Genomic DNA, 21,000 nt, shown 5'->3' on the forward strand with positions numbered 1-21,000 from the left:
TTCCTTCCTCTTTTCCTACCCGGGTTCTTGGAGGATTGTCCCTGTGTTTCTTCCATTATCTTCATCCCTTTATTTTCCTGGCTATCATGGTTTCTTTTGACTCCAGAATTCTTCATCTGTGAGCGCCATAGGAAGAGCTGCTGAACCCTATTAAACTCTTCCTTTGGCAGGGAGTCAACTCCTTTGGTAATACCCTGTTCCAGAAATTTTTCCAGATCCAGGTTTTCCTTCTCAAGAATCTCCTGTAGTTCATGGTCCTCCATTCCTGCCTCACTTGGGGTCATCTCATGGTCCCTGTTGAGCTCCATAAATCTTGATGTATCATCCTGTAGCTGGTTGTTCTCTGGTATGTCCTCCATACTAGTGTCCTTGTCCTTCTCATTTGTTTTAGTTTTCGATCCCTGGTTTTTCCCTTTATTTCCTGTATCTTCTAAGATTTTGAAACTGTTGTGGCTCTGTTGTCTGTCCTCATTGATTTTCTTTTGATTCTGTTTTCCTCCTTTCCCCTTTCCCGCTACCTTGGTGAAACCCTCGGGATCTTTACTTGTGGTGGTTTTTTTGCTGTTTTCCACTTTGTTTGATGGGCAGTCTTTGTAAAGGTGCCCGTGTTCATGGCATTTACGACATCTAAATGGTACATGCTCATATTCTACGTCTGCGCCCATTCTTCATCATAAACTTCTAAAATGATCTTGTCTGGGAGTGCTCTAGACAGGTCCATTTCCACACAGATTCGGGCGAAAGAAGTGTATTTTCCTCTTAATGTCACATCTAATATCTTAATAAAATGACCTAGTTTATTGCCAATAGCTTTCAAGGACTCTGGCAGCCAATAATCTAAAGGAAGGGAGTATAGTCTTATCCATACCGGTACTGAGGTGAACGTTTCTCATTTTGGGACAAAATTTATCACCCATGGTCGCATGTAAAGGCCTGCAGCAGCGTAGAAGTATGGTCCTCCCTCGAACACTCTGTCTTTATCTTCTAAGCTCGTGAACACCACCGTAAAAAAGCCCTTGGATCCAAGGTGCAGGTTTATTTCCCCTTTGGGTTTCCAGTGGTTTCTTATCCATGCATGTAAAGCTTTCTCTGTCGGCCAGATCCCCATAAATTTGCATATGATCGCATGTTCTGTCATGTGATCTTTGTGTACCTGTAGTGTTGGGTCACTCAAAACGACCCTAGGAGTGATGGTCGTCTTGGGTTTGCAGATCCTTGTCGCCCTTAGGGGTGCATCTTTCTGATTGCTACCCTCTTTCCTCTTCTCCCTGCTATCTTCCTCATGATTTCCTCTTTGTTCATGATTCTTGATATTTCCTGTATTGGTGTCCTCAGTTATTGCCTCCGTTGGTTTCTTGAAGCTGTGCAGATCCTTTTCCTTGCTTTTGTTCACAGCTATTTGACTGTAGGAGGGAGCCGAACTCCCTCCTCCACGATCCGCCATGGTTACCAGCACCAAACCCTAGCTCAAAACCTAGTTCTTCGTCCCTCCTCCCTCACCGAGTTTTATATTAATACCCATTAATATTTTAATTTTCCTAAGTTTAGACTTAGGAGCTCCATTAAAAATATTAATTATTTTATTATCTCTCTAACTGGGTGGAATTTCCCCAAACCATTTCTGGGTCTTGGAGATCTCATGTGTTTTAGCCTCTCCACCAATTTTCATGGCTAGAGCACATCCGATGCTACCCCAAATCAACAAGCAGAACTTATGAGAGAGGAAGATGAAGCAACAACCATGCCACCCCCATTATACAGTTGTAGTGCTCGAGTTCCAAGTCTTGTTCCTTTGTTGTCGCTGCCTCCATGTACATCCACACATGGATGGCATTTGCCTTCGGATTCTGGTCGTGGGACTGTGCGGGAGGAGACTCCTAGAAGACCACTAGGACCTGCTCAGAAATTAGACATTATTCGTGGTGGCAAGATGAAGATGTAGATGATAGATTTACTTGTCTTTTCTAGTTTCTAGTAGTTTTTATAATTGTTGACTCTTTCATATTTATTATGATATTTTTTGTAAACAATATGTGACAATTTAAGTTTGAAGTTTGAAGTTGGCAATTATAACTCATTGTTAATGAATTATGAATATGATGCTTTGTGAAAGTTTAAAGTTGTTTCATTTCATTTCATTTTATAACATTTCATTTCATGTTAGATATTATTTGTTGTAGTGGTTACACTTAGCTTACACGTACAACTTTGGTGATCAATGATTATAAATGTTATATATTGAATTTTGAAAGCTTGAAACTTTAATATTGATGAATCATGATTCATGAGACTCAGTATGTTGTATGTTACTAACTTGTGGACGTGGTTGATGAAGATTATAACTTCTAGGTGATTGCTCTTATATGGTTCAATCTATGTTTTTTATATCTAATTCATCATTTTACATGTTTTTGTTGACATATATGCATCAAAATATAAAAAATATATATTATATAAAAAACGCTTCCGAATTCGCTTGCAAACCAAGAGCTTCTGAAAATGTCGCTCCTGCTCCCGCTCCCAAGTAACCTTCTTTCAACCATTATAAATTTCATTCTCAAGGACTACTTCAACAACTCAAAAATGAAGCTTTGTTGTATGCTAATCAAATTGAAGTTTTACGTAGGAATATTAAGTTGGATAACAAAATACGTCATCTAGGGACACCCCTTAGAGATTGGAAAACATTAGTCCAAACAGATAGACTCTTAATCTTGATAGGGTTGACTGCCCAAATGTCTCATAAAGGTTTTTCAATATAGATTTGCGTGCCAATAGGACCCAATTTGGAGAATTGGGGTCTTGTTAACCCTTAAATTTGCCCCTTGCAAATTTAGAGGGTTGAAGACCAACACATTTCATTAGGTTAGAGGTTTAGACACATATATTGTTGAAAAGTTTAACTAGGTTCGGTCTTCATAATTGTTACCGCTCAAACTAGCAAGGGTCCTAAAAGGGGATCCTTGAAGGGCTACTACTAGGCTAAGGGCAACAAATGGAGCAATAGCCCACTGTCACCTTGGCTAAGGCGCCCTGCTTTTTACAGACTTTCACCGATGGGAGGAGGCCCATTACGCTGAGGATCACTAAATGGATAGACCAATGATAGGGTGATGGGTGATCCTCTATTCACGAGAGAGGCTCAAATATGTGGTTTGCTTGCTTCAGAGGTAAGGTTTAAAGCTCTCAAGGGCGAGCTTAAGGGGAATTTCAAGGTTTAGATTTAGGGTATGTATCTTATAATGGAGTTTCCTAGGCCTTGAAATTCTCGTGAAAGATTGGACTCCCAGTGATCCTTAAAGAATTACCTTTAATAGTGTATGGGACCACACAAGACTGAGTGGACCCGGGGGTAGGGTTTAGCAACCAATGATATGCTTAACCTATTTCGTAGGGGGAAAGGGACCAAAGATAGGATTTTTAATGCAAGACAATGCAAGGATCCCAATGAGGTTTCTAGCCTAAGGGAAACCAAGGGCCAGAATTGGTCTTCGAGCTAGGGCTTCTGATATCTCAAGATCCCACAGTTGGAATCTCATGAAATTTGGAGGGCTTCTTGAGGACACACCAACGCAATTGTGGACCAAAAATCGAAGTATTTGGATGGCTAGCTCATGAGATAATTGATGCCCTAGGTGACCTAGAGGACTAGACCTAGAGAAGAGGAAAGGTGATAAGGAAAATAGGTTTAAGGTGATAACCTTTGGGTGGACTAGTGCCTAATCCTTTGGGGAGATTGGAGTCAGGTACAATTATGAATATGGACCTTTGAATTTTCTAGGTCAAGGAGGCCTCAAAGACAACTTCACTTGACACTAGGGCAACAACAAAAGCAACTTGAAAGACTTTATACTTCGTTTTGCAAGATAAATTGCTTGTCAAGATGAATTTCATTAATGAAACATCCCTAGGAACATTCATTCATTTATACATGGCCCATACATGAAGCATTCACTATCTAGAAATAAAATTTCTACATCTTCGCATAAGAGATGCATCAAATAAGCCCCAGGATAGCGAAATCCCAGCAACAATGTATGTGACAAAATTAGAAAGAAAAACTAGCATTAGAATGTACTTACATGTATAAGAATATATCCAACCATTCGAAAACTTGCCATCAAGAAGCTCCAAGACATATGAAATTTATCCAAACATCAAAATTCATTCCATGCTCCAAAAATTCGTCCTCCAAGAAGGATAGTGAAAACGTCTAAAGAGATACTAGTTTCGAATCCAAGTGATGATACTAGAACGAATTCTCATCACTTCTATTTATACACTTCTAATGAGTTCGATTTAGCTACTTGGGCCTACATTAGCCCTTAAGATAAAATAATGGGCAAAATAACTAACTTTTGGTAACAACCCCACCAAACTAGCTCATAAACAAAATAGTAAGCCTCTCAAGAGGTCGAATGATCAATAATACATGTTGTTGGGCCTTTTAAGAAGCTTGATGATGTCCATAAGTGCCATAATGATGAATAGGACTCCCAAAAGTAGTGGACATGGGGTTGGCACCTTGTTCCCCAAATAATAGACCTGTGGTGCTCCCAATGGGTGTGAGGGCACCCAAGTGACTTCATGGGTCTCCAAGTAGGTCGAAGATGCTTGTAGATCATTTGTAAGGGCTTAGATGATGGTGTAAGTGATGCCACATCAACATACAAGTCCTGGGTCATCTGCCAAGTGCATGGTACAATTGTGGGGCCAACTGGGCATGGTGAACCAAGTGCATCTTCCTCGTCCAATAGGTGAATCTCGAGCAATCTCTGAACATCTCTGGGGATCCATGGAGTGTTGTCTACTATTGTGGAGGCCCATGGCTCTCAATACACACCCTACATGTGCCAATGTAGCTCTATGGAGGGTTAGGACCCCGTATAGGGAGACCAAACCCAAAATGGAGACCATCTACAATCCTACATAAGATCCAATGCGTCCCCTAATCTTCCAGTACAACAAGTCATCAAAGGAAATTGAGTAAAAGAGCTTACAAACCATGGACAACAGGTGAGCACTTCATAATGGCATGCCCTTCTGTAGTGGCCTTTGGCATGTGCTAATGTCTCTAAGCTCCAAATGGGGCTAACCAAGTATCCTATTAGGTGGTTTCTAGTTTTAAAAGGGATAGTATGTTCAAAGCATATCCTTTAAAGGGTGGTAGCATGTGATAAAGAGATGAATGGAGTAGAGAATGAAAGGGGCAGCCCTAGGCCACATGCTGGGGTACAAGGGCAACTAATAAAAGGGAAGCCCACACTTGGGTATATAATGTATAGGAGGGAGCAATTGTGGTGCATGAGGTGCCCTGAACTTGATTTTTCCACCCTTCTTTATATGCCTTTTTCCTTTTATGCTTTTTCTTTAATTCACTGCTTGGGGCTCAAGGGATAAGAGGATGATGTGAAAGATATATCAGTGGATACCCCCTTTAAGGTAGGGCCGTTCATTGCCCTACTAGGGGTTGGGACAAATCATGGGTTCCTGAATGATAAATGAGGCTCATCTAGGGCATGTAGGAACCAGGATGATGGCCATGATGATGGGGTAGAGCTCATGTATTGGTTTTTGCCCACATGTTAAATGTGTTTGTCCCAACCATCTTTTGGATGGAGGTTGGGGCACATGAGATCTCCAATACCCATAAAGGGTTTGGGCAGATTCTAATCCCACAAGACTAGGGTCCACGGTTAACACCTAAAATAGGTTTGCGGGACAAGAGCATAGACCTAGCCCACTCTTTCTGCCAAATCCCCCCATAAATCAATGCCCAAAAGTATCCATGATAAACAAACTACAATACTCAATTAGCAAATGACAAGGCATACCTTAAGGTTCGGAGGCCCACTTTCAAACATACAATCATGACAGATGGGTGAGGGACCACATGGCTGGCTTAGGTGGCAGAGAAATGGCACAACGAGCTAGTTGGTTACTGCAAGGGGCTGCTGGCTGCCAGCTGAGCATATCATCCACAAAATGGTGGGTAACAATAATGACATGTTTAATTGTGATTTTATGTAATTGATGTAAAGAAGAAAATAAAATTATTTTTGTAATGCTTGTCTCATGGGTTTCATGAGCAAGGAATTTTATTTTAGTTATGGCTCCCATTGTGAGCCCTTAGGATTGGTCATAAAGTCAAATTGAGTCAATGTCATGTATGAAGGACCCTTCTTGGGCATGTTACAAATATATGTGAGTCATTGAAAGAGTCAAAGAGACCCTCCAAGACCAAGCTCAAGCATCTCCATCAAGCCAACCTTAAATGAAATAATGATGCTACTCCAAATGACATGTGAGCTTAGAAAACTAGCAAGTCGACTTATTTGTCATGGGAAAACCCTTATAAATAGGTAGCTTGACGTCCATTTGAACACAAGCAATTCAATCAAGCAATCAAAAGTAGAGAAAGGTGCGAAGATCACAAGAAGAGCCTCCATCCTTGTGAGGGTACATTTAATAAATATAGATTCTTCATAATTTAGCATCTACTTAAACACTGTGTTAATGATTATTTAGTACATATTTTAGACATGATAAAACATGTTGCACCATAGGCTGACTGTAGAGTTCAGAATCTGGAGATTTCATTTGATGGTAACCAAGATTTATAAGAAACTAGGTGGAAACCCATGGGCCATTCCCTTTCAGATTCCATTAGATTGAAATAGTGTTATGAATAAAATATATATAAATAATATAAATATAAATAATGATGATAATTGTAATAATGATTAGTTAATTAGTAATTAGTACTGAAGGGGTTTGTCTAAATGGGACCTGACCTTCCATGAAGAAGCACTTGCTTAGGGTATATAAGCAGGCCCTCATTCTCATTTGAATTTTGTATCATCATTCTTATTCACATATTTTAATATATTCTTGTATCTTCAATGGAGATTTACGTATTCCAAGTCTTCTCGAGTATGTAACTTGAAGTACGAACTTTGTTCGCTACATTTGGTATTAGAGCTGTTCAATCCTCTGGCGCTTAACCGTTGCACAAGAGCCTCGTTCTCCGATCCAGGTCCTTGGCTGTCGAAAGTCGTCAACTTTGTTGCCGTTGAAGCGTTTCGCTACAAGCTTTTGGAATTTCTCCATTTTTTCGCTATCAGGGCCTTGGCCATAAATATTTAAATAAAAAAAATTCATATTTAAAAAAAAGAAAAAAAAGAAAAAGAAAAAGAGATAGAAAGACCATAGTAATATGAAAAAAAAAGAAATAAAAAAAATATATAGATCTTATATTTATATATATATATATATATATATATTACAAAAAAATCATATAAAAAAATATTATTAAAAAAAAGGAATTGGAATTTACAGAAAGAAAAAAGAGAAAAAATTTTATAGTTACATAAAAAAATAAAAACCTTGCTACCATATACATAGTCGTCGTCGACCAAACTTCCACGACACAGCGGCAACCATCTTCACGTGTCGCGGAACCATGAGGAGGTCAATCTTTGTTGTCATCGTAACCCAGGCAACAAGCCACTGACAGTTCCATTGCTATAGTCGCCGCCGTTGTTTTCGATCACCCATAATAGGTCGCCAGCCAAAGCGTCGCCTGCTATACGGGCCGCATAACCATCGACACTCAATAAGAATCATCACTACAGCCTGCAACGAGCGACCACAATAGCCGTTGCCACCCTGTGACTCCACCAGAGCCCCGGATCTGCGCACTACCGCTTCCGTTAACCTTTCCACAACTGCCTCACTATTGTCGCTATCTATTTTCTCTGCACTCTGACATCGTCACAGAGCTCCATGATTGTCTCCACTACTGCCGTCGTACCCAACCAACTTCACATTGCTGGCCACCACCATCCGAGTCAAAGTCCGTCTTTCGCTTGGTTCTGACCCTTTCTGACACCCTATTCCGCCTCGTCGACAATGATGTCATGCCTCTATTTGTTTCCTTGTCATTCATACCACCTCTTGTCTTTACTGTCTGTCTTTCCCGACGAAACCCTCGTGTCTCAAGTCGGTCATACGTCCTGCTGTCGTAACGTTTCTTCTTTCCATCGTACCCTTACAATACGTAACATTGTTATATATTAAGCTATATAATAATTATTAATCTATAATTTATATAATAAGCCATATAATAATTGCTATATAATTAGTAATTATAATTATATTATAAAATTATAATTATTAAAAAAAATCTTTACGAAATGTAAATCTCAACAATCAACAATTATAAGAGTGTCCAAGTGAAGATGAAATTGACTATTCTTGATTATTTACAATGAATTTTGAGAAGTAAATTCCTTAATTAAAGTGTATGAAATTATTGGGGAATACATAATGGAGTCAATTATTGAAGACAAAAAAGCAGATCATAATTCTGAAATCAAGGCTCGAATATTCCCATAAACTAAATATAACTATGCCTCAGTGCTATTTAGAATTAAAGGGTTTATTGCGGGAAAAGATGTTACGATCGCTATCTCGCCAGCTGAAGATAAAAATTACATAAAACCTAAAATCGCAAACTAATTAGTGATTCCTGAGTCAAATATAATCGAAAAATTAGACTGTTATAGCAACAAAAGATATGAAATAACCAATTTACAATTAAACATTGGAGATTATACATTCATATCACAATTCTCAGTTCAAAACCTATGGAGCAATCAAGGTGACATTATTTTAGGTTCACCTTGGATGGCAACCCTAGGTTCCTTCATCCTAAATACAAAGAATAAGTTTTTGACATTTTCGTATTGTTAGCACTATGTAAATTTCCCTAGGTGGAGGAGAGAAACTTCAGAGGTAACCACAAAATTTCTTTTAGGCTAGAATCTAGCCCTTCTAGCCTTGGAGAGGGCTCTCTCACTTAGGTTGTTCAACTAATTTGATATTAGGCTAGGTATAGTGCTCAATAAGGTCTGATTTTCAATGGTTTGCTGGTAAGAAAGGAGACAGATCCATTGGGCATGGAGTCATGTCAAATTGATTATTTGTCTAGTGATAAGATGAAGAGAGAAAGGGTTTTTCCACAGGGGCAAGGTAGGCAGTCTTGGTGATGGAATTAATTCGTTGTAGGAGGGTGAGTGTGAGAAAAAATGGAAACAACACAAAGAGTATCAAACTGTAGATAAATTTTGAATGTTGTTTTAAGAAGAAAACATAGATCACTTGGTAAAACTAAGTCAAAGCACCTTTTAGATGAATTCTGACCTAAACATTTGGTTCTTCCAAGCATGAAGACATACTTACAACATGAAAGAAGCACAACACCATCAAGATTTGACACAGGAATCCTTGCAAATCACCTTCTGTCTTTCATTAACTGGCAAAAATTTCAGAAAATATATCACATACACCAGTCCCTCTCTCTCTCCAACCTGACCAACCCTTTCTTATTACAAAATAATGTTTTTATAATAAAAATAATCTTAAACTGCTTCCTCTTTTTGCTGGAAAATAAAATCAAATACAATCATAAAAGATGAATTAAAATAGACAAGTTGCAAAGTGTATCGAGCTGTAGGTGTTGTTGTTGGAATCATCTTCAGAATCTCTTGGCTGCCAAGTGTCCTACAAATCTGGATGTGCCTGCCAATTTTGTGCTCGAAATGTCGAAAATTGGATGTCTTAGTTTTCCACTTAATACCACCAAATCTGTAAGATGATTTTGGAGTGCCTTAAAATGCTCGGTTGGTGTCATCTGTACTCCATTGACTGCATGTTTATGTTCTCAATCCTTGAATTGATCTCGATATTATGGGACTTGACACCTATTATCAAATATTCAAAAGCTGAATTTGATTATTGATGGTTGATTTTATGCCTCGAGATGTTGGAATTATAGCCTCAAAATCTTGAGATGTTTGTTGATCTTCAGATGGATATGTTGAGCTGTCAAATACCTTCAAATCTGGGATCTTGATTAATTTCAACTTCTAGAGTCGATGAGGATGATCTAGCATACCTGATGGCAAAAATGAGCTGATTTGGTGCCATGTCACAATTGCGCAGTGTGTCTGTTTGGAAGCGCAATGTCTAGAAATGTAGAAATGCAACGCTTGATGGTTGAGATGCCTCCGGTCGCCTCCTGAGTTGACTGAAGCCTCCAACACATGTAAACAACGCTGCATATGAACACTTTCCCGTTTGGACGTTTTCCCTTACCGTACAAAACCTCAAACTTCAGCGAACTCTCTTGTAGCCAAAAACGCAAGGCCAGTTTCAGAAGTGCAGCACCACCTCTTTTTCCTAGTTTCAGTGGACATTGATGTTTTTAGACAAGCTGTACACATTGATGATGATGCTGACACTGCAATGATCATATCACATACCTCCTTCAAGCCTTTCTTCATAAAAAAATTAAAAATACTAAACAGTCATCTCCACACCCAAAAACGCAACAGAGAAGCACAATGACTGATATTTTTTTAATATCTCCTAAATGGTAAGCCAGATTGAGCTGATTTTTTGAGAACAAATTAATATCATCATAACCCTTCTCCACAAAAAATTTGAGCCAAATCCAACTCACAGCTATCGAGAAAATCCAAAAATGGCTGTAGATTACAGTGGCTCATTTTTCGGAATTGCGAAGCGTTTTGACCTGAAATTAAGTGGATTTATTCATTTTACCTCTATACATTTCCTGTAAAAATTTCATGGCAAACAGGTATATGGTTTAACAGATATGGTGAAAATACGGTGATTGTGTGAAAGCATAGTGCTCCAAGCTTACACTACCTCCGACCATCATTTGACATGTTGAGGGTACTAGGTTGACATGGAATGACCCATTCAACGTTTTAAACCTGTGAGAATGCTTCTAGGCCAAATGCAAACCTTCAAACCCCAAACCTTCTTCTTGGAGCAAAAGTGTAGCGCACCTCCATGCACATGACATGACCAAACACTGATCTTTTGACTGAGCAAAATGACTTGGAGAGGATTCAAATATTCACAAAAAACCTCCTACATGTCTTCATTCAAGGACCAATTGCCAAAAACCATGATTTCTTCATCAAAATGAGTTGCCTTGGTAAAAGCTGCTACACACCAAATTCCAGTTATCCTTTGAACTTTTGAAAGTACTGGGCAGGTAGGAAATTACTCACACAACATTGTAAACCTATCAGAACATTTTTACTCCTGCCACAAACTTCCATTATTCAAAATTATTCCTCACAGCGAAAATGCAACACCTCGCCTGCCTCCCTTGCGCAGCGAACAAGAATGACCACACATTGAGCTTCTGATGAAAGAAATGGAGAGCTGGGAGATCTTGGATGAAGGCAAACAAGCGGATTTTTATGGCAATGGTTAGGGTCAAATGAATAAAAAGGCTGAAATGACAAAGATTCCTATAATATAGGACCCTAACACTTACAAAAAGAAAAAAAATAATGCTACAAGATGTTACAGTGAAGCTGAATTCAATAATACCAGAAGAGATACTAGATATCTCAAAAGTAATTTTTCAAGAAGGTAAAAAAATACTACAAAATATGCAAAGAGAAGTTGACAAGATCACTGTTGAAAAAAATGAAAAAGTTTTGCGACTTAAAGACCATAGTGAAAAACCACTGACGTAAATTAAGAAGCTTAAAAAGAACAATAAGTCGTTAAAAGACAAGTTAGAACATTATATTCAAGAGGAAGTATCGAAGTCGCTAGTCGTAATAGTTCTAGTTGAAGATAAAGGAATGAATACTGAACCAGTGAATACCACAGCTCAACAAGAGGATAAGTCAGTTGAAGGAAAAATACACTCATGTTGCAATTCAGATGATGAAAATTCCAAACGAAGATTTTGTACCTAACTCAACAACTGTAGTACCGGAAGAAAATTAAAAAATTGCCACACACCTAATAAGGGAAAGTCAAACCAAAAGAATTCCCTATCGACATCCGAATCACGAGAGTCCATCAAGCTACGTATCTGTACCATTCAAAACAGAAACAACAATCTGATGTTCCGAAGAATATTGAAGTAAGCTCAATCCATTCCAGTGATAACAATTCATCACAAGTTTCTAGTAATTGAGAGATTCCATAAAATATTAATTTAGGATGGTCAGATCCTTTCTCTGTGCGACAATTTTATATATCACTCCAAGGATCATATCAACTTGTATCAACGAAGATGACAGTTCCGAGACGAGAAGACATTTGAAACAGATAAAGAGATCAAGCCTTTTCATCAACAAGCTTTGAGGACAAAGCTTTTTGAGGAAGAAGGACAATGTTATGAATAAAATATATATAAATAATATAAATATAAATAATGATGATAATTGTAATAGTGATTAGTTAATTAGTAATTAGTACTGAAGGGGTATGTCTAAATGGGACATGACCTTCCATGAAGAGGCACCTGCTTAGGGTATATAAACAGATTTTCATTTTCATTTGTATCATCATTCTTATTCACATAATTTAATATATATTCTTGTATTTTCAATGGAGATCTACATATTCCAAGTCTTTTGGAGAATTTAACTTGAAGTATGAACTTTGTTCACTACAAATAGACTCGTACTAAGAGCCATAATCATTTCAAAGGGCAGCTGTACATGTCAAATCAATACATATTAAATTACCTTAAAAGTCACAACACATCACATCATAGTTACCAAGTTCAAATTCGAATTTTGGTATGGTACAAAAGAAATTTGGATGAGAAAAGTTAGCTCATAAAAAATTGGGAAAAATTTGGAATATATATATATGTTTGTTGAGATTCAGGGATTCCGATAAGAACAGTTATTGTGTCCAGTGTGGTGTGGACACTAGTGTAATCATTAATGTATGCAATGGAGATCATGGAATATGCCCTTTGTTGGTCTCTGAATTAGACGACAATGACAATGGAATTGGATTAAAGAGTATCAAGTGATATTCACTCCCAGATGGATTAACGATCTTGGAGCGTTGACCAATCAAACCGAATTGAGAGTGAATAATTTTCCGAACTGGATTCTAGCTGTATATTTGAATTTTGGGTTGGTTTTGGCTGATTTTGGTAACTATGTGTCATATGACAATGTCATTTTTCACATTTGGTCTGTCCTACAGGTCTGCTTGCATATTACTGTTTTTTCTGAGAAATAAACTGGGCATGGCTAGTTTATCTTCTGTTTATTTATCCTTCGTGGTGGAACATGTATGGCATGAGTGTCTAGTCAGTGCCATGGGAGCATGCAGGGAGTGCCATGGGAGTGTGGACAGAGTGCCAAGGGAGTGTGCAGGGAGCAAAACCGGAGTGCTTATTAGACCATGGAGCACCTCTTTTTTGGGTGGCAGTGCTCTTTTGAAACAGCTCTTGCAATTGCCTGGAGGGTGATTTGGAGAAGGATCGTGGTGGGGAAGGAGTGATTCAGTGTCCCTGTTTTAGTAGTAAGTTACGTTGTTTCTTCCTCCCAATAGTTCACACCTGTATCATGAAACCAGGCTAGTTTTATGTTGTTTTTGATATGCTTCCTCACTATGTTTCACATCCACATAGTAAAACCAATGCTGCTAAGATTTCAAAAAGTTTATTTTTTAAATTTTAAATTTTTGATTATCGAAGATGTTGTGGCTTGCATTAAATTTCTATCCTGAAATCTGCTTTCCATTATTTCCTAATGCATATTTTATGTTGTCTCTAGTTTACGTTTGCTATAAAATAAATTCAGAGAAGTTTATACGCTTTGGATTTTGTTCTATGGTTTATCCTCCATGCCGGATAGATTGAGAAGTTGGGCTCAAGAATGTTCACAACTTTGTCCACATCAATGCATGTAGATTTGATTATAATTTCTGAAATTGCCTTGGAGTAGTTAGAACTGCTGCACAGGGTATTTGAAACACCTCTGAACATATTTTTTTTGGAAGTATGAAACTAAGAACAAAAGGATGGTCAAGGATTTTATGGGAAAATGTAACAAGATTACTGTAACATTTTAACTAATCCATCCTTGCCAGTGAGATCAAGATGGGATAGTCTGACGAATCCTACTATTAATGTACCTGTGAGATTCAGCCCCTCTGGTTGCCTATTTGAAGCCTAATTCAGCTTAGAACTACATCTGATTTAAGTATCACTTTACATCATCCCAGGGTGCTACAAACCTTGTATAAATACTTAGTCTGTGAGTCTTTGGTAGGGGCTTTTAAGGTGGGAATGTGAGCAAGGTTGGTTTTCAAGACTCCATCTGGGTCATGCTCTCTATCGTCACGCCCTGTGCAGGATGCTGTTTTATTTTCTTCTGGTATCTGATTAGTTGTCTTATGTTGAACACTTGATTTTTTGTTTCTGTTGTTAATCTCATAGCAATTTGTTTCTAAATGAGTTCTCTACCCTTGTTTTGTGTTTCAGACCTATTCATGATGTGAAAATCTTACGAACGACAGTCAAAGACTCATAAATTCCATATCAAGAAGGTCAACAGCTCCTATCTGGCTACGTTGGATCATCTGTTGCAGGTTACCGCAATTTTTAGACTTCTTTTTATTATGCTTCATCCTTTAATGCACCCTTCAATGAAGCAGCTACTATTGATGTTTTGGCTCTAAAAATATAGACTTCCTTTATTTAAAATTTTCCCAACATAAAATATGAAAGACCTAAAACAGAATCTCGTGAAATTTGCATTAGAAGATGTTACCTATATTTTGTATATGGTTGCAGTGGAGTTTCCTGATGTGCAGATTACACCATGAACAAATGCAATTACCCTGTTTTATTCTATCCTGCTTTAATTATTATTGGTCATGTTTTTCTTATTCTGGCTTGGGAATTTGGTTGGCAGATTTACAAGGCATTGTCATTGTTAGAAATTCAGTTTTAACCTTCTGAATGAAAATTTCATTTTATGTACTAATTCCTTTGGTGAATATTCATTCCTTCTGAAACTCCATATGAAACAAGAAAATTTTTATCAATTTTCAATCGTTAATATATGGCATTCAGCTGAATCGTCAAGGCACTTAGATGAGATGTTGCTATATTTTTGTGATTGAGCTTTCAGAAAACCTATGCTGGAAGTGGATGTATTCATGTTGCTTATACTGAGGTATTTATTGTTTTTGAACACATAAATGGAAGTGCTTTTGTTTAAACACACAATGATGTAAATATAGCCATTCAGTGGGACCTTGTATATAATAGCTGCAGTAGGTTATTGCATGTTAGAAGGCTGTTGTATTTGCTCCTATTCTTCTGATTCTTCATCTGGCCATTAAGTGGGACCTTATATATACTAACTGTGGTAGGTTATTGCATGTTAGAAGGCTGTTGTATTTGCTCCTATTCTTCTGATGCTTCATCTCAAAGCTTTCTAGATAAATTGAAAATCTTCTTTTTTCTTTTTTACCACATCTTGAACCAGGTCTTTTATGCTGTTGCAATCCATCCTCTTAAAAAGGTCTCTTCAGCTTCTTCTTGTTATTATTCCTTATGACTAATAATATTGAATGTTTGTCTGAGCTTTTTCAAAAATCATCTTTCTTAACCGAAGCACCAAATTGGAATGGGATATCTTGGTTTATTTTGCAAATCTGTTTCAAACTCTATGAAATGTTCCCTTCCATAAATGATAAAATAACATTAAAAAATGGCTAGAGAGTTTCAATGCTGTGGTTTTGCTGAAGTGGCTATGAAAAATAGGTGAGACCGTTTTGGTTTTCTGTTACCAAAAGTTAAATGAATCGCATACTAAATTGAGTTGTTTTCGTTAATCCTAGGTTTGTGGCAAACATTGACCTGTTTCTGCTTTTTAAATTGAGACAGAAGACTAGAACATGAATCAACATCTAGCAAGGATATAACGACTTCTGTTCATCTGACGTGCCATGATAAGATGCCATGTTGGCAAAATCTCCAACCCTTAACAAGTGTCTTGTAAAGGTGAGCAAGAGAAAGTAAGTTGATCGAGTTTAAACGAGAGTTTGAGTAGCTTGAATCAAGTAATTAGGCTAAGGATCGAGTTTCCTTCACTGTTTTCTGTCTTCTTCTCTGCTTCCATCCCTTTTTTTCTGAGGCAGCCATCCCCTCATCTCAGACTCTTCGTTTTATTTTCAGGGGTTGCTTGGCTGCACAGCCTCTCCAAAGGTTGTCAGAGGCCACTCCCGGCCTGCCCATCTTGTGAATCGGAGAGGCCGTTCTTGGCCCAATCCCCTGCAGCCAAACTAAAAAGAAGAGAGCTCCCTTCCACAAACTCATTTTTAAAAAAAAATAATTCTGGAGGATCACTTGGCTGCCTCCTCCATCCTTGAGGGTGAGAAGCGCTGTCCTCCACTTCTCCACTCTCCAATTGCATCTTTTGCACTGTCAGGCGGTGGTTCCATCGGCTATGCTACCTCCTCCATCTTTGACGTTGAGGGGCACTGTCCTCCACTTCTCCAACCACTCACATTAAATCTGTCAGGAGATGGCTAATTCGGACTTGTAACGACTCTAGCGATAAATCTGGGTTGATCATGGCTCCTTATTGATCCAAATTGGATCCATGAAGAGTATCATAGAACCATGACTGCATCAAGTTGGGACAAACTTCAAAGAATTAAGAGTAGCGATCAGAAACACCTCTGAACAATGGCAGTTGGCAGCTAGCGTGGAATGACGAGGACCTCGGTCAAAGCGCGCTGACCGAGGCCCATGGAGACTGCGCAGGAGGCGAAACTAGCCCCTGGGAAGCCCAGATCGAGAAAAGGAGGCAGTTTTTGATGCGCAATTAGCGCTAATCGCGCATCACTGGGCAAAACCCCTTGAGAAGGAGAGGCCCTGAGCGCTCGGTCGCATGGGAGCTAGGAAAACCGTGGGGAAAAGGCTAAAGGCTAAGGTAGGACCCGCGCTCCAAAAACCGATGGTATTTATCAGGGGCACCCTTGGGCGGTAAGCAGATTTGGTGAAAACGGAGCGATTCCACTTAGCGCTCGACGCGTGGCAAGTGGAGGAGAGAGAAAACCGCCGCTCATTGCGCGCTAACAGTCGAGCAAGTCAACCGCGCGAAATGTGTGAATGGCGTCGGATCTGGAGGCCCCAGATCTAACGGCTGAGATCGCGCCCGATGGGGAAACCGGATTTGACAGGGGATTAAGCCGCGATCTATAAGAATTTGAGGTTCGATTTGATTGCCAAGGTGGCGGATGACTCATTCCACGACGTAATTAAAAAAAGAACCTACGAAGCAAGCTGGCGCAATTGGCAGGAGGACAAGTGGCCACTCCCTGTGAGCCTGATGATGATGCCATGACAGGGAACTCCAAGCGAAGCTATAGCATGCGATCCGACGGAGTTGGAAGGCAGATCGAACAACCATGAGATCGAATGGCTTTAAAGGCATGAACAGACAAGCAGAAGACACGAAGAGGGAGAATAGAGAAAAGAAGGAAACAAAAGACAGAGAGAGCAAAAGTGAAGAAGACAGTGAAGCAAAAAGCAGAAAGAAGACAGAGGGCCGAGCTGACCAAAGGCAATTTTGAGCACTAGAGAGCTTGAGAGATTCAAGCCATCCCTGAGAGGATCTATCAGGATTGAGCACCACATTGGGCTCCTTCCATTAAAGACCATAGGGGTCAAAGAGCTGGTAAGGAACAGAGTCTGTGCACTCTAGTGGCTTGGGGAATCCAAGAACCACCCTGCCAAGCAAATTCTGTTTCAGGAGACTCATACTGAGCTCCTTCATTGTAATTCTCTGCTTTAAGACACAATAAAAGAAGGCCACCACTGAGAGCTGGACCAGAGATGTAGCCCTGGAGGATAGGGTGAACTCCTTATTAATTTCTTGTGTTCTTGTATTTGCTTACTGTGTTTCTCTGCTGTTTTCCATTTTCCAGTGTCTGTGTATTTTGCAATCTGATCGATCTGTTGCCTAAAATAACATAGACATACACCAGCACATGAGTCTGTAATACCTTCATTTAATAATTCTTTAACTGAGATCACTCATAGGGTGATTTTCAGATCAAGTGGTATCAGAGCTTTAGGTTGTAAGGTTAGACAAGCTTGTGTTGGTTTAGCTGTTGGATGCTCACTAGATCAAAGCTCAAATTAGGAGAAGGAGAGTTGGTCGAAACTAATCCTGAAATTGGGAGAGTCTATCCTTAGAAGACAATGTCAGAGGAAGGTTCAATGGGGCCAGACCCTCAATTCATAGAAAGTTTCCTAGCCATAAAGTCCATGGTAGAAGAAATGTATAGGGACTTTAGAAAGCATAAGGATGAAGATTCATCAAGTTGTAAACAAAGCAAAGAAGAAAATGAGTCTCACTTCCATGACCACTCCAAAGGAAAAGGGAAAGAGGAAAACTTTCTCACACCTCCTAATAGCCCTGTGCATAACAAGAAAACATCTTTGATCAAGCTAGATGTTAAATTTGATTTGCCTATATATGATGGAGAGCTAAATGCAGAAAAGTTGGACAATTGGATTAGACAAATTGATGTTTATTGCAGAGTACAGAACATCGACTCAGACAAGAGCAAGATTTAGCTGGCAAGCCTACGCCTAGGAGGCACTGCCTTGGTTTGGTGGGAAGGCAGAACTCAAGCTGATATGAAAAGACATGGCAAGACTATCTCTGTCTGGAGTGAATTTGTTTCTGCAATAAAAAAGCAGTTATATCCATTGGCCTACATGCAACAAGCCATGATGAGTTGGCAAACTCTTTGGCAGTTGAAAGGGCAAAGTGTGCAAGGGTACACTCAAGAATTTAGAAAGAGGGCATTAATTCTAGGAATCTCATTAGACTCACCAGAAACTCTGTTGAAGTACATTGGTGGTCTACACAGCTACATGAGGCATACCATTCTCATGTTTAATCCCATTAGTATAGATGAGGTATTTGTACAAGCTACCCATCTAGAAGCTAGAGGAAAGAATGGAAATCCAGAAGTTGGGGGATCCTCCCAACCCATTGCAAGCAAGAGCAAGGAGAAAAGAAAGCAGAAGTGGAAAGTAAGGAAGGCTAACACTGCACAGAAAAGCAAAGCTTCATGCACTCACTGTAAAAAGGATGGGCATGATGATGAGCATTGTTGGATTCTGCATCCAGAGTTGATACCTAAGAAGTTCGAGGGCAAGAAGAAGAAGACTGTTGCAGCTATTCAGCAAGATCGGGGGTTAGACTCAGAAGATGAAACAACTATTGCAACCACAGGTATAAAAGGTAAGAATTCTTAAGCATCTACTAGTAATTCTGCTCAATCTATTACCGATGAAGAGAATGAGAGAAAAAGACATGAGCTTTTCCATATTCGAGTTGTTTCCAAATATCAAAAGATTGATACTTTGTTTGATAGTGGCTCACAAGTAAATTTAATTTATGAAGCAATTGTAAAGAAATTGGGATTAGTAACTACACCTCACAAGAAGCCATACCCATTAGGATGGTTGAATGATAAAGCACAACTACAAGTGATTAGACAGTGCAAACTCAAGTTTTCTTTTGGGTCAACATTTGTAGATGAGGTGGAGTTAGACATAATTCCTTTGGATATGTGGAATTGTTTTAGGAAGTCCTTACTTATATGATAGAAAGGCTATTTTCTATAGAGCCGAGAACAAGTATCTACTTGTTAAAGATGAAATCGAATTCTTTGTAAGATTTCATAAGCTCAAGAATAATTATACTCTCATAAACTCAGGGCAGATGAAAATAATGATAAATTCATGCAAACAATTCTTACTGATGGTTGTAAAGGAAAAGAAACCTGATAAAACCAATGTATTTGAGGGTTGTAATACTAAATAGCAAGCTGATATAGAGAAGGTTGTTTCATAGTATGATGTCTTGTTTCAAGAACCTAAAGGTCTGCCACACAAAAAGGAAATAGCACATGATATTATTTTGCAGCAAGATGTTCCATTGCCTAACATTGGAATGTACAAGTTATCTGCTTTAGAGAATGTTGAAATCAAGAAGCAGGTGTAGGAGTTGCTTGAGAAAGGGTTCATTAGGCCTAGCACATCACCATGTGGGTCACCAATCGTATTGATGAGAAAGAAAGATGGCTCGTGGAGAATGTGCATTGACTATCGAGCACTGAATAAGATAACAATAAAAAATCGTTATCCCCTTCCTCGCATAGATGATCTTTTGGATCAATTGAAGGAAACTGTTTATTTCACCACGCTGGACTTGCACAGTGGATACCATCAGGTTAGAGTTGTAGAGCAAGATGCATGGAAGACTGCTTTCAAAACAAAGCAAGGATTGTATGAGTGGCTGGTTATGCCTTTTGGCCTAACTAATGCTCTTGCTACTTTCATGAGATTAATGAATGATGTACTCAGACATTTTCTCGATGATTTTGTTATTGTGTGTCTGGATGACATTATGATTTTTAGTAAAACGTGGGAAGAACACTTAAAGCATGTTAAGCAGACATTAGATGTTTTGAGAAGAGAAAAACTTCATGTTAGACTCTCAAAATGTGAATTTGGAAAAACATCTCTAAATTATTTGGGTCATATAGTAGGGGGTGGTGAATTGAAGATAGATCCCTCTAAAGTGGCAGTCATTGTAAACTGGCCTAAACCCAAGTCTGCTACAGAAGTGAGAAGCTTCTTAGGAGCAACACAATATTGGAGGAAGTTCATTTCTAACTTTTCCTCAATTGCAGCTCCCTTACATGCTTTAATAGGATTGAACAAGGTGTTTCAGTGGGGAGGCAAACATCAAAAAGCCTTCGACACCTTGAAAGAAAAGATTAGTACAACACTTGTATTAACACTGTCTGATCTGCAAAGACCATTTGAGATCCAAATAGATGCCAGTGACTATGCCATGGGAGCAGTGTTGACACAACACGATAAACCCATATGTTATCATTCTGAGACTTTTAATCCTGCAGTAGTTAACTATCCTACATATGATAAAGAATTGTATGAATTAGTTCAGAGTGTGAAAAAGTGGAAACATTTCTTAATGGGCAAGGAGACATTAATACATACTAATCATCAACCACTTCAATATCTACACTCCCAAACTAAGTTGCAGGAATCAAGACACTACAGATGGATGG

At 38.8% G+C, this 21,000-nt stretch overlaps 1 protein-coding gene across 2 annotated transcripts in view; it reads left to right on the forward strand.

Annotated features, from left to right (window-relative positions):
- LOC149218696 (Cyclophilin-like peptidyl-prolyl cis-trans isomerase family protein) overlaps positions 1–14,757 on the forward strand; it is a 127,846-nt gene extending 113,089 nt beyond the window's left edge. For both annotated transcript variants that reach the window (XM_089384123.1, XM_089384122.1), the window contains one exon: positions 14,351–14,757. In XM_089384123.1, the coding sequence (XP_089240249.1) occupies positions 14,351–14,399 (49 nt within the window). In that variant the 3' untranslated portion in view covers positions 14,400–14,757. The remainder of the gene's footprint in view (positions 1–14,350) is intronic.
- The last annotated feature ends 6,243 nt before the right edge of the window (positions 14,758–21,000 follow it).

This window comes from Pinus tabuliformis, chromosome Q (assembly GCF_031772625.1).
Source record: "Pinus tabuliformis cultivar Carrire ecotype Pingquan chromosome Q, CPIR1, whole genome shotgun sequence".
NCBI lineage: Eukaryota > Viridiplantae > Streptophyta > Pinopsida > Pinales > Pinaceae > Pinus > Pinus tabuliformis.